The sequence below is a fragment of the Cynocephalus volans genome, chromosome 5 (assembly GCF_027409185.1).
Source record: "Cynocephalus volans isolate mCynVol1 chromosome 5, mCynVol1.pri, whole genome shotgun sequence".
NCBI lineage: Eukaryota > Metazoa > Chordata > Mammalia > Dermoptera > Cynocephalidae > Cynocephalus > Cynocephalus volans.
Window position 1 is genome coordinate 134,188,363 of NC_084464.1, and position 13,073 is coordinate 134,201,435.

At 33.9% G+C, this 13,073-nt stretch overlaps 1 protein-coding gene across 6 annotated transcripts in view; it reads left to right on the top strand.

Moving 5' to 3' along the window:
• EYA4 (EYA transcriptional coactivator and phosphatase 4) overlaps positions 1-13,073 on the top strand; it is a 260,369-nt gene that overhangs the window by 197,505 nt on the left and 49,791 nt on the right. For all 6 annotated transcript variants that reach the window (XM_063096128.1, XM_063096132.1, XM_063096129.1 and 3 more), the window contains 5 exons: positions 3,048-3,140; positions 7,405-7,471; positions 8,677-8,819; positions 8,965-9,108; positions 10,861-10,940. In XM_063096128.1, coding sequence (XP_062952198.1) covers positions 3,048-3,140; positions 7,405-7,471; positions 8,677-8,819; positions 8,965-9,108; positions 10,861-10,940 — 527 coding nt within the window. The remainder of the gene's footprint in view (positions 1-3,047; positions 3,141-7,404; positions 7,472-8,676; positions 8,820-8,964; positions 9,109-10,860; positions 10,941-13,073) is intronic.

Here is a 13,073-nt window from a genome sequence, read left to right on the forward strand (position 1 = left end):
GACCTCCCTGTTGCTGAAAAAAATCAAATTATTTATTACTTAATATTACTTCTTTTCTTTAAAAAATAAAACCAAAATAACTTTGTGTCTTACTTGGAGCTCAAGGTAGGTATGTTGATGCTCACTTAATGTGAAATAATTTATTCTCTGTGACAACATAATTTATTTCTTTCCTCTTTTCCATTTTGTGCTACTCTTTCCTGCATAGGAAAAATAATTTTCCATCAATGTGCATCATTTTCCCCAAATGCTAGCATCCATTTTGTTGAATTATTACTTTAAAATCCATGCATTTTAGTACACTGAACACTTCTTGGTATTTATGCCTCACTTCATGTACTTCGTAGGGATGCCTTTTCTCAGTAAAATGAACCTTCTTTGTCTGTCTTTGACTAAATACAGACCTTTAAAACTTTAGTGAGCAGTGTTTCCAATATAATGAACGAGACCCAAAATTGTCTCTTTGCCTCTTCTTTCTCTTTTTGGCCACCTGAAACTTTCGAATTGAAGAGATTATAATCAAAACCAATGCCAAGGTTTTGAAATCAGGTCAAAGTTGGAATCAAAAGTAAAACTAATCTTCATGTTGATTTCTAGACCAGTTTTGTTAGACACAGCTCACTTTCTGCCCATCCCACCCTATGCCCAATTCACAAGTGAAATTATATTACTATTAGTACAATAAATCTATTTTACAAGTATTGTTTATAGGTATAGACACATTTAAATAGGAACTTAGCCACAATTAGAAATTGGAAATTCCGAGAAACTGTCTCATGTCTTAGTTTTGCTGAAGGCTTTGGATTGTGCCTTTTTGTCATAAATGTCAGAAATCACACGTTGACATTGCATCACAGAGAGTTGCCTTTACACCCATCTAGAATATACTCTGGGTTATCTTCATATAGATTAAAGGAATTCTTGTTTAGTTAGTGCTGCCTGAGAGGCAGTATGGTTTAGACTTTGGATTCTGAAAACGCACCGTCTGGTCTCAAATTCTAGCTCTTACCAGCTCTGTGACTATGGGCAAGTTATTTAACCTTTTTGTGCCTCAGTTTCCTCATCCAAAAATTGAAGATGTTGATATTATCTACTAACTGTTGTGAGGAGTAAAAAAGTTAATAGCTGTAAAACACAGGAACAGCACCTGGAATGCATTAAAGTACGTTTTAAGTATGTGCTGTTATTATTACCTACTTTCAAACTTGCTATTTCTTGTTGTCTTTTCAAATATTGCATGAGGAAGAAATGGAAAACATACCTTAGTAGTCTATGCCAATATTTTGCAGTTTTCATTTTCAATAATGTATTCCTGATTACTTTATCTAGGAGATAACCACATTCTTATCATGCTCTGAGCCTTTGTGAAGAGTCGCTGTCATGCACATAGCCACTTTCATACCTGGAGGCAGCCTGTTATGCTGAAAAGGTCATGGATGTTAGAGCTAAAGACCTGAGTTTGGATCTTAGCTCTGCCTCCTTCATAGGAACTTATAAAGGCTCCTCGACCCACTCGAACTTCAGTTTCCCTGTGTATGAAATGGATACAGTGATTCGTATTCATCAGAGTTGTTGTAAGAATTAGCTAAATGTACATTGCCTAGTACATAGTAAACGCTCAAGAAATAATAAATAATTTTGTAGTTGTAAGTATAGTTATTAGGTATAACCATAACATGGACTATTGTGCAAGTTACTACTGAAAAGTAGTAACCACCAATTTATTATTTATCATTACGCAAATAATTAGACAATACTTCTTAGATCATTGCTGCTATTGAAGATGGATCAACCTTAAATTTGCCTTTTGCTATGATAAGTAATCCAAGTTTCTTTTCTCCCTCTTCCCAACCTTTGCAGTTCTCTGAATCTTCCAGCAAATCTTCGTATCATTGTTAAATCATGGATACTTAACTGAGAATCTGATCAATTCTGTTCATGTGGAAAGAGCATAATCATTACTGCATGTTTTGCCATCTATTAATTGCTCTTCTAACAGAATAACGTTGCTGGCTTGCTTGGTTGGTGGGTACCCTATGGCCCCACTGTTCTTTTTTGCTACATTTGTTTATAGTTGGCTACCTTCGGCTTTCTTTATAGTTTTCTGCTTGCTTCTAAGTTACTTAACTGTATCATTCCATTTATGTCCAAAAAACACAAGAGGTGTTAAGTGAAAATAATTTAGTTTATTCCCTTGCTGCTGTGATATATTTAGCAGAGCTTTGCCAACGAAGGGAAAATATGGTGTGACAAAATGGGTAGAGGCTTTATCACTGACCCCCTCATTGCATGTAATAAGGACAATAATGTGTGCCAGGTTACATCATTGCCAAGAGAGGATTTTGCCAAAATACACCACCTCAAAGTAGAAATGATATATTAAAAGAGTTTTCAGAAGATGTACGTGCTGCTGTGGAAGTCATCTCTTACTTTATGATTATCTCTATAACACATGAAAAATTGTTATATCATTAAAATAAAAAGCCCAACACCTTAGTCTTTAGTCTTTTGTCTTTTCTAGAGCAGCAGAGAGAGTTGTTGAGTACCTCATTTTTCACCCATCACATGAATAGGCCTGTGGTTTCTGTATTTGCATATGCCTCCATTGTACTCCTATGCAGCCAATTTTTAAAAATACCCTCATGGGAAGAATAAAACATAAGATAGTAAATCTCTTTGTTATGATTTGGATTAAATGTGCTGAAGACCGACTGATGATTCCTTTTTTCTGTCTATTGACTATATTGGAGTGTGCTTTAGGTGAGTTAAAAATGCAAATATGTGTACTGCTGTTTCACTTTGTAAGGTGGACTGCCTTTAAAAGCCAGATTCGAGAGAACTAGCTTAGCCAGAGGATTTTAGATTAAATCCTCTTTAAATGCATGTCCATTTAGAAGTTAAATTAACAAAACTTTCCTCATCAACTTCTCAAGTTTCAAGTTTTCTCTTGCATGCCCATGGTAGCTAGAAAAGTCACTAAGAGAACAGTCAGGGTCTTTGATATAAATTTAGAAGTAAAACTCACATGTACTTATTCTTCTGCATAGTGTCTCTTCTTGCAGTCAAAACAGAGCCCTTGAACAGCAGTGAAACCACAACCACGACTGGAGATGGAGCGCTTGACACTTTTACTGGGTCAGGTAAAGCCTTTAGCTCATGTGTCCTTACGTACACGTTGGGGTACATACACATCCTCCTCCTTGTGAATAAGCAGCATAAACATCTAAGAACTTTGATCTTTATAAAGATAGCAGTAAATTCACTTTTTTGGAGAACTAATTGTCATAAAACTATGCATTTTTTGGAAGTATATTTGGAATCATTTGCTGGATTTTCAGTCGGCAGTTTAACAATCCCATGATTTTCTTATTAGAGGTAAGCAGATCTGGCTTCCTTCTAATTGTTTTATGCAGTGTTTAATTAATTTAATAATTAGGTTGTAATAGCCAACCTTGTTCTTTCAACTTACCCATTGATATCACATAAAAGCTGCTTTCTGTCCAACATTCAAGATGTAAAACTATCCATTTGATTCCTTCTAAATAACCTTGTTTCCTCTCGTTTAAAAAACTCCTGTGTAAGCAGCTGAGTGACAAGTATTAGAGGTTAATGGGCTGCAGGAGAGCACATGCTGGTTGCATTAGAACCAGCCTCTGAAAGCATTGGTATGCTTCAAAGAGAACAATAGCATGTCTTTAAACATCAATCCTTTTTGAATATAAATACCTGATAACTCCCAGCTGGGCACAAAGGGCATGAATTAAATTGACTTAAAGATTTTTTTTAAGTAACAATATTTGGTTTGGCTTATCATCTGGTGAGAGGACTTTTTTAACCTGAGGAGGGATGTGTATATCAGAAAGAAGAACATTAAATCTAGAAAAGTATATATGGTAAATTCAGTCTTGGTTCTGTTATTCTACTTTAAAATATTTTACATTTATTCATGTTCTCATGTACAAGAATTTTCCGTAAAAAGAACTGAGGTATGTCTTTGAGAATAATATCGCTTATGGCAGATAACTGATTTTTATAGATACAGATGATCCAATTTTATTAGTTCACACTGATTGGAAGTGGTTGCCATGTATTTAAATAAATACCTGAATTAGCACTCCACAGTTGTAAATAAACTTGGCTTGGAGGCTCATATGTGCTAACCTATATCCCTTCTAGCAATTCACCTGCCTCCCAGGAAATAAGTAGGTACCAACTTATTGTAGCGTACTGTATTCCTTACTTTTCATAGCTCTTGTGAATTTTCTCTACAAAGTAAATATATATGAACACGTTTTTAAGGAAAGGAATGGAATTATTAATTGCTGACATACTCCAATAGTATGCCACAAGTGAATTGGAAGCTGAATAACAAAACTATAGAATGTTAGCTCCGGAAAGAATTTCAGAGCTCTCTGATCCATTTTATAGACAAGAATACTGAGGTGCACAGAGAAGTTAACAGTGGTTAAGGCCACACAATCAAGGCCTCACATCTGGTCAGTGACATTATGAGTCTGGAGTCATGTCCTGATGACCAGTCTCTGGGTCCTTTCTGTAATACCCCATTGGAAAATAAAAAGATGTAAAAAGAAATAGGTGTAAATAATCATCCTGTCTGAAATTCACTCTACCTTCACAGATATTTTCCCAGTTTTCTTTTAAGAACTATCTAGGGCTGCATTGTCCAGTAAACACATTTCCTGTGTTTAAGAGCTGCCTGTGGTCAGTGGCTTCCATATTGGACAACTCAGATATAGAACATTCCCAACACCACAGAAGGTTCTGTTTGACATCAGTGATCTAGGACAGGGATTCTCAATTGCAGCATTATTAAAAATTTGGGCTAATTCTTTATTTTGAGGGAGCTATCCTCTGCATTATAAGATGTTCAGCAGCATTCCTGCATCCACCCCAAAATGCCAGTATCACCCCTTAGTTGTAACAACCAAAAATGTTTCCAGAGTTTTAAGTGTCCCCTGGCAGGCAAAATACTCCCAACCCCCATTTCTGACTTCTCATCTCATGAGAGTCACTGATACAAGGTGTCATGATAATAAGAGTAAAAGTTTAAAATTGCTTGACACCATCCTCTGAGAAACTGATAAAAGACATTGAAATTTCATTTTAATTAGTGTTCAGGACAGTTTTAAGATAAGCAGTTTTACTTACTTTTGTATGAAGAGATGGAGTACAATGAGTCAAGCGCTTTGGGTAATGTCTCTGATTAATTAAATGATGATGGGAAATAAAGCAGAGGATTTCCAAATTTGTGCATGGTAGTCCAGAAATCTTCTAGAGATTAAGCTACTCTTTGTAGGAACAGTCTTTACTTTGATCAGCATAACCGCAACTCACTTTAATCCAATTTTGTCGTTGTTTTCAGTTATCTGCTAATTTGTAAGAACAAAATGTACACATTTTTGTAAAGAAGCAGAAACTCTCCAGTTTTTATTTCTTGTATGAACATCTTAGTTTTCTGAGCCAAAGGTTTTGTATTCTATTTAGAAAATGAACATGTAGACATTAAAATGAAATCATGAAGGTTAATAGAGTTTTTATTGTGTTGTGGGTACATTATTCTAATGATTTCTAGATTTATTTATTAGAGAGAAAAAGCATCCTAAATATTAAAAATTGTGTTCACATATATAGGTTTTTCCTGAAATGTATAATTTTGCTCTGTCTTATTTAATAAAAGCTGCTATAGTGAACGTTTCTTTTCATTATTTGAGGTCTCTTTGGAAAAACCTTGTATTTTACAATCTTGAGAAAAACTGATTAATATAGCCCAAGTCAAATGCGCTAAGGTGAAGTTCCATAGAAAAGAGACAAAATAACATAAAATTAAGCCTCACTTAACTATATTCTGCTAAACAGAGTATTCATCATTATGAAACAAAGATCTAAGTTCCTGTGGAATAACACCGTTGTTATGTAATATACATTTAATCCCATAGTGCAGTGCATGAAGTCTATTCTCATTAAGTTAATTTGAAACTTTTAAATTTTTAAGTTTTTAATAAATAGAAAATGAATAATTTATTTTTCAACTTATTTTCAACTTTATATATAGCAAATTCACTTAAATTTTCGTTACTGAAAATGTTTAGAACATAGCACCTTTAGTCATATTTGATGATTTTCAAAATTGATTCATGATATTTTTGAAAATATACTTATTGCATTATGGAAAACTAAAATATACTTTCCATACTCATAGCTTTTAAACACATTCAATTCTTCATGTTTTTGAAGCAACAGATCACAAGGGTACTTAATAGCATTTGGATATAGAAATATATCATGTTTCATAAAATAGTTAGCAACCTAAACCTATTTGTCACTTTGCAATTCTAAAAGTTTAGCTCCAGAATTATTATGAACAACTTAGAAAGGACATAGTACTTTGAAGTATAACTATGATTGATTAGACTAAACTAATTCCAGCACTGCATTGTGTACTACTTTAATCTTTTTGAAAAGTGAATGAACAGCAGATGGCCTAATAAAGACACTCTGTGTGCTTGCGCAGTATGGATTGGCTCTGAAGGGCCTGGCTCAACACTTTAGAGTCTATATATTTGCAGTACATCTGTCTTAGTCAAGGAAGATGGTTAAAGGAAAGAGAAACTTCCAAAGTTTTGGATATATTCCAGTTTGGGGCTGCATGTTTGGATGAACTGTTAGTAGGACCTGACTTTCCCCTTTAAGTTCTTCTCAGTAAAGTATTATCTCTGATGGTTCAAAATATATTTGTTAATATGATTGCTTCTGTGTTTTGTGATAATGTTTTTAAAAAAGTGTTGCATCATTACCCATGTTTTCTATGTATATTCCAATTATTACTAGGATATTTTGGACTCTAAATTTTTAACTTCTCATCTGATTGGTAAAGTGAAAGGAAATAGAAAAATATTTAACAGCTAGAAGATGAAGGGTAGAACATCAGATTTTTAAAATTTTTGTTGTATTTCAGTTAGAATAAATATGAGGAGCAGCAATATATATATTGCCATCATATTTGGAATTCAAAATGTAAAGTTTGCCAATTAAAACAATTTTCTTTTATATCATGAAAGCTTAATTACCCTATAATCGAAGATATTAATTTATAGTATGTTAATACCTAAGAACATGCTGCTGATGTGAGAAAATGGAAGAGTGATAGAGAAAATAATTTGTGAGAGGAATGTTTATTTCATGCTCATAGAACAAAACTCGAAACAGTTTAATTAGGAAAAAGTGTTTAGGCAGCTGTTTCTTTTTAGAAAATGAATTTTAGAAAATGAATGCATTTTTAGAAACATGTATTTAACATGGTAATTTCTTTAAATTGGTTATGTATACTCCATGGAGTATGTTTATGAAGCAGCCTTTTGTGCTCTGGTATTTTGTGTCTTGCAGTAATAACAAGTAGTGGCTACAGCCCCAGATCAGCGCATCAGTATTCCCCACAGCTATATCCTTCCAAGTAAGTGGTTGATAGATTTCTTTCAGATTTGTTAGAACAGTTTTCCAGAATTACCTTTATTCATCTGTATTCACACAATACTCATGTAACAATTTTAAATTGACAAACATTAATGTACGTAAATGTATTATAGACAGATAGACATGTGGATATATTGGACATATAGATAAATATCCTGTACAAATTAGAAAGTGAGACCTCCACATTTATCTGGATAATTCCCTCTATTCTATTTATTTACATATCTTTAGGAAAACATCAAGCTCAAATCATAATACACAATCTTTTTTAATGAAAATTCAAAAATACTGGCTAGTTTAAAGAAAATCTAAAGACCCTACATTTTATCCAAACATCAACACTCCATAATTTGTTCCATCACTGAATATTTTTATTAGATTTCAAGTTTTAATAAACATACTTTTTGGAGAATATGCTTTATTGTTTCTATAGCTAACACAATCACCTTATTGAGGACAGTGGTAGATATTTTAAGTTAAACCAAATTGAGTGTATATCTGAATTTGTTTGGAATCAGCCAGATGTGCCAAGAGTCTGGATTCCTGATACGTATGCATTTAAATATGTTATTTTCTGCAGCATCTGGAGTATTCTTAAGTATAGGCTGGGGAATGGATATCCAGTTAGGAATATTATGTCAAATGTTAAACTGTGGCATGATGAAGAGAATGGAATTCCATTTCTTTTCAGGAAGTCTCCTTTTTTATTTTTTAAGGTTTCCAATTCTTAGTAGAGAATCCTTGGTAGAGCTTTTAGATAGACTTTTGTAGTCATTGCATAGCATTAGGTCACTCATGGTAACTGTAGATAAGCTCATGAGCATATTAGTTAACTGACCTGTGCTCCAATTTTCCTTACCTACGTATTAATTGGAGTACTATTTCAAATCCAAACAATAATTATAGACCTGGAAGAGAGTTTAGATATAATAGCTTAACTAAATTTCTCATTTTACAGGTGAAGGGTAGATGTAAGGAGTGTAAATTATTTGTTCGAGGTCACTAGACTGGCAGAGCCTGGGCTCCTGACTTTCAGACAATTGTCCTTTCCTATATTATTAAAATTATACTGTGAATAAAGAGGAGAATTACTTCCTGAGTATTATAGGGTTTCACTGAATCTAAGCTGTCTGAATTAATATGCAGTCTTTGTTGCCACAGTAATGCTATTTTTCTGATATTTAGGCCCTATCCACACATTCTTTCTACACCAGCAGCTCAAACAATGTCTGCCTATGCAGGCCAGACTCAGTATTCGGGGATGCAGCAGCCAGCCGTCTACACAGCCTACACACAGACAGGACAGCCCTACAGCCTTCCCACTTACGGTATTTCACATCTTCTATCTTCTCCTTCTTTTATTATAAGCAGGTAATCCTGCTGGCTAGTAGTTTTATATTCTAATGTAAGTTACAACTCAGAAAGAAGATCATCTTACTAATTAAATGGTTTGCACATGCACTTTCTAAACAGATTTGGGTGTGATGTTGCCAGCAATCAAGACAGAGAGTGGACTTTCCCAAACTCAGTCCCCATTACAGAGTGGCTGCCTCAGTTACAGCCCAGGGTTTTCCACGCCACAGCCAGGCCAGACACCTTATTCTTACCAAATGCCAGGTAAGTAGCCACACGTAAAACATGTTATGGGAGAGCAAATTCTTTGAATGAGACTCCCTGGCTTCAGACTAGAAATATCCAGTCCTGAAAACAGTTTTAAACCTTACCACTGCTCACAAAATTTCTGAATACAAATAGCTAGGCAGAAACATGATGAAAATATTTGAGCATACATCAAGAAATATGACCCATGCCAAATTTAAATACCTAAGTTTAAGCTACATAACATCAGCAGGAAACCAAGTCCAAGCAAAGCAACGTTTAAGCAAGACATCGGGTCAGTCACACTTTTGGAGTCTACTTAAGTGATTCTAAAACTTCACAGTGCTCAAGTAGATATGAACCAAAGTTTTTCTAAAAAGCCAGTTTAGAGAATAAATAAAAACAATTCACAGTACTACCCGGTATTTTCTTTTCAGTATTCCTTAAGTATGTGATGCTGTTATGATTCTATTGAACAGTGGAGTTAGTTCTTTTCTAAGTTCCTCTTATCATTGAGTGGTTGAGGATCTTTTGTTCATTCCTAAAATACCTCTCCCCTATTGATACTATATCTCTTACTAGGACTATTATGTGATTTGTCCCTCCTCACAAAATTCTCCATGTATGATTATTATTTATTTTTTCTTGTTTTTTACTTCCATTCAAAATTATATTCGATCTTTATGTAATAGTTGCAGAAGGAATTTTAGTGATATAGTAAGAACATTAAAAGCTAGCTCTTATCTGTCATTTTGTCTATATTGTTAAGGATAAATTTGGGTCTACTTTACATATTTGAACCACCTGATATTGACATTTTCATCAATTGACTAAAATGAAATAATTACGTAGACATCTTTGGCTGAAATGGCAGGTGTCTTTTTTACCTAGAATGTAGGTAGAAACATATTTGCGTACACAGTGAGCCACACAGGTTCAGTTAGCAGTATGACAAAGCATTTTCATTTACTCCCCAAATACTTTCATATTGTCTATTGCAAACCAGGTTAAGTGTGTTGATTGCGTAATACCAATGCCAGTCAAAACACGGTAAAACAAGGAACCAGCTGCCTCATTAGTCTTTCACTTTGCTCCTTATAAGTATATTTCATAAGGACATATTAAAAAAAAAAATCTGTAATTGATAGTCCAGTGGTTTTTGTAATTAAATAAATTTCAGGCCTTAGAGTAAAGTTTTAGAAGGCCTCTAAACCTTTGATTCTTGCAGTATAAACAGTTCTTTCTTGAGTCTGAACCCTAATTCACAGCTCTTTTTGTTCCGACAAAAGGACATAAATGAACTAAAAGAGCTGCAGCAGCAATTCTAAATGAGTTCTGTGTGTTATTTCCTAAGCTAATAACCCCATTCAAATGTTCTCCTCCAGTGGTTTTTGTATGCAAATGAAGTTAACATAATAATTTGAAAGTTCTGTAGTTTCCTGAAAGTAGGCTCAGTCTGTGTAAGATTCTGTTCTTTGATTACTCCTGCATTTGCAGACGCTTAACCCCTTGAGTGTCAGCCTCAGTTCTTGTGAAGGCTATTCCCATGTGTCCCTGTTTAGTCCAACAGATTCAACAGGAAAGTCTTCATCAGCTGTCACAAGAGGGATATAGCTAAACACATGTTCTTTATAAATCTCTCAACTTCAAATTTCACTGCCTTTGCAAGAAAATTAAAAATGTTTTTCTCTCACTGAATTCTCTAAAGGGAAATATTCTTATCACTTTACAAGAAACACTTTTTAAATGCAATTTGTTCTTTACCTCTAGGTTCTAGTTTTGCACCATCATCTACTATTTATGCAAATAATTCAGTTTCCAATTCAACGAATTTCAGTGGTTCACAACAGGTATAGTAGCTTTTTGTATTTATGTCTTTTGTATCTATTGCAGATTTTTGGAGGGTAATTTTAAGTTGCCATATAAGTGTGTATTCTCCCACAATAAGGTTTCTTTATTTAAAATTATGACAGCATTTGAGGATAATAAAAAATTAGCTATCTCGAATTCTTGGGATATTTTATTCTGTCTGTTTTAGATTTCTTGGTTGCTAAAGGTTTACTCTTTAAACATTTAAGCTGTATTGTTTTGATCATTTGGTATGGAATTACAAAATGTATTAGATACTTATTAGATACTTTACTGTTATCCCAAAATATACTAAACATAATTTCATTTTTCTTGATATAACACAGTTGTTATGAATATTAGTCGACTGAACTATAATCAATCATAGGATTGTGCCGTAGACTATATGACATTTTCAGTCCTAAGAAGTATCTTTTGTTACTAAATAAAATGTCTCTAGAACTACTGTTGGCTTTTAAAAAATTTTTCAGTTATATGAATTTTTCTAATGAAAAATTTCTACTTTACGGACAACTGTGATTTTTTGCTATTGTCACTGTGTTTGCCTTTAGTAGTCCTTAGTACTCCTGATTATGTTTTTCTAATATCTTTATGACTTTTAAAATCTAGCTTGTTAGAATTATCTGTGGAACAAGAGCGAATGTTCTTGAACGAGTGAGTCGGCTCTGATTGAGGTGAATTTGTGATATGTGTGGACACTTTAGAATCTTTTGTTCTTATTTACTGATTCTCAGCTATGTTCAGAGTAGTTGAGATTGAAGGGTAGCTGGTTTCTGGGCAGGCAATACACTATTTTACTTTAATATAATTGCTGGACTTTTATGAATTCTAAAATGTAAGTTACCACACAGGTGCTTGCTCTTTGGATTTACTGATGGAATTCTATTGCCTTCTTATATTAACCTAAAATGCAAAAGTGAAATTTTGCTTATTAAAATAGTGTGGAATAACAATACTTCGATAGGATTAAATGGTGTGATTTGGCATTAGTAAGAAAATATGGTTTCTTAACACATTAATCATCAGAGCCAGTATGCACATTTTATTAAAAAATTGAGAATTTTTGATAACTTAATTTTATTCATTTATTTATTGATACAGCAGATATTTATTGAGCACTTGCTCTACATTAGATTTTTTTACTAGGGATTGAAGATTGAGAAATAATGTCATTGTTCCCTGCTCTCTGGAAGGACACAGTCTTCCTAAAGAAACAGAAATGAAAATAATATGGACAGAGGGGGGATATAATGAATATAATAACAGAAATATACACTAGAAAGAGTGGTGGTATAAAAGAGAGACTACTCCATTCTATTTGAGAGGATTAAGAAAAGATTCATAAAGGAGAAGAAAATTTGTTTACTAAGATTTGATCATAAAACAGATCTAATTCTATCTAAAGATTTACGTACAATGGACTGAATATAAAATGTAATCTGTATTTTGGACCGTGGTCTTAGTATCAATTTATTCTCCTTAGCAATACTTATTGAATACGTATTAAGTATTAAGAACTGGTCTGCGTACCGTGGACATGAAGGTGGGACAGGGTGGATTAGACCTGCTTCCTGCCTCATGGAGCTTACAGCCTACCTGACAAATGGACAGTAAATCAGTAACACACAAATAAATGTAGAATTAGAAAACGTGAAGGAAGAGAATAAGGTCCTATTAAAAATATTAATGGAAATTTAATTTTCAATAGGAGAGGTTTTATGGAAGGCCTCTCTATAGAAACCACATTTAGGCCAAAACTTCTAAGAGTCAGATGAAGAATGAAAGCAAGGGTGTTTTAGGTGAAGAAAGCAGCATGTCCCAACCTCCCAAGAGGTGAAACACTTGGTGCTTCATTGAACTTGAGAAGGCTGGAGTTTAGTTAGTCCATGAGGGGCAGGTGGGGAAACATACATTTGGAAAGATAGACAGGGCCTGCTCACCTACAGCCCCATGGTTTACAATCAGAAACTGGGATTCCATTCCAAGCCCAGTAGGAAGCCATTAAATGGTTTTGAGCAGAAGAATAACATTATATAATTTATGTTTTGAAAAGATTTCTCTGCCTTCAGGGTCTTTGGAGAAAGTAAAAAATGGAAACGTGATAAATTTGAAAG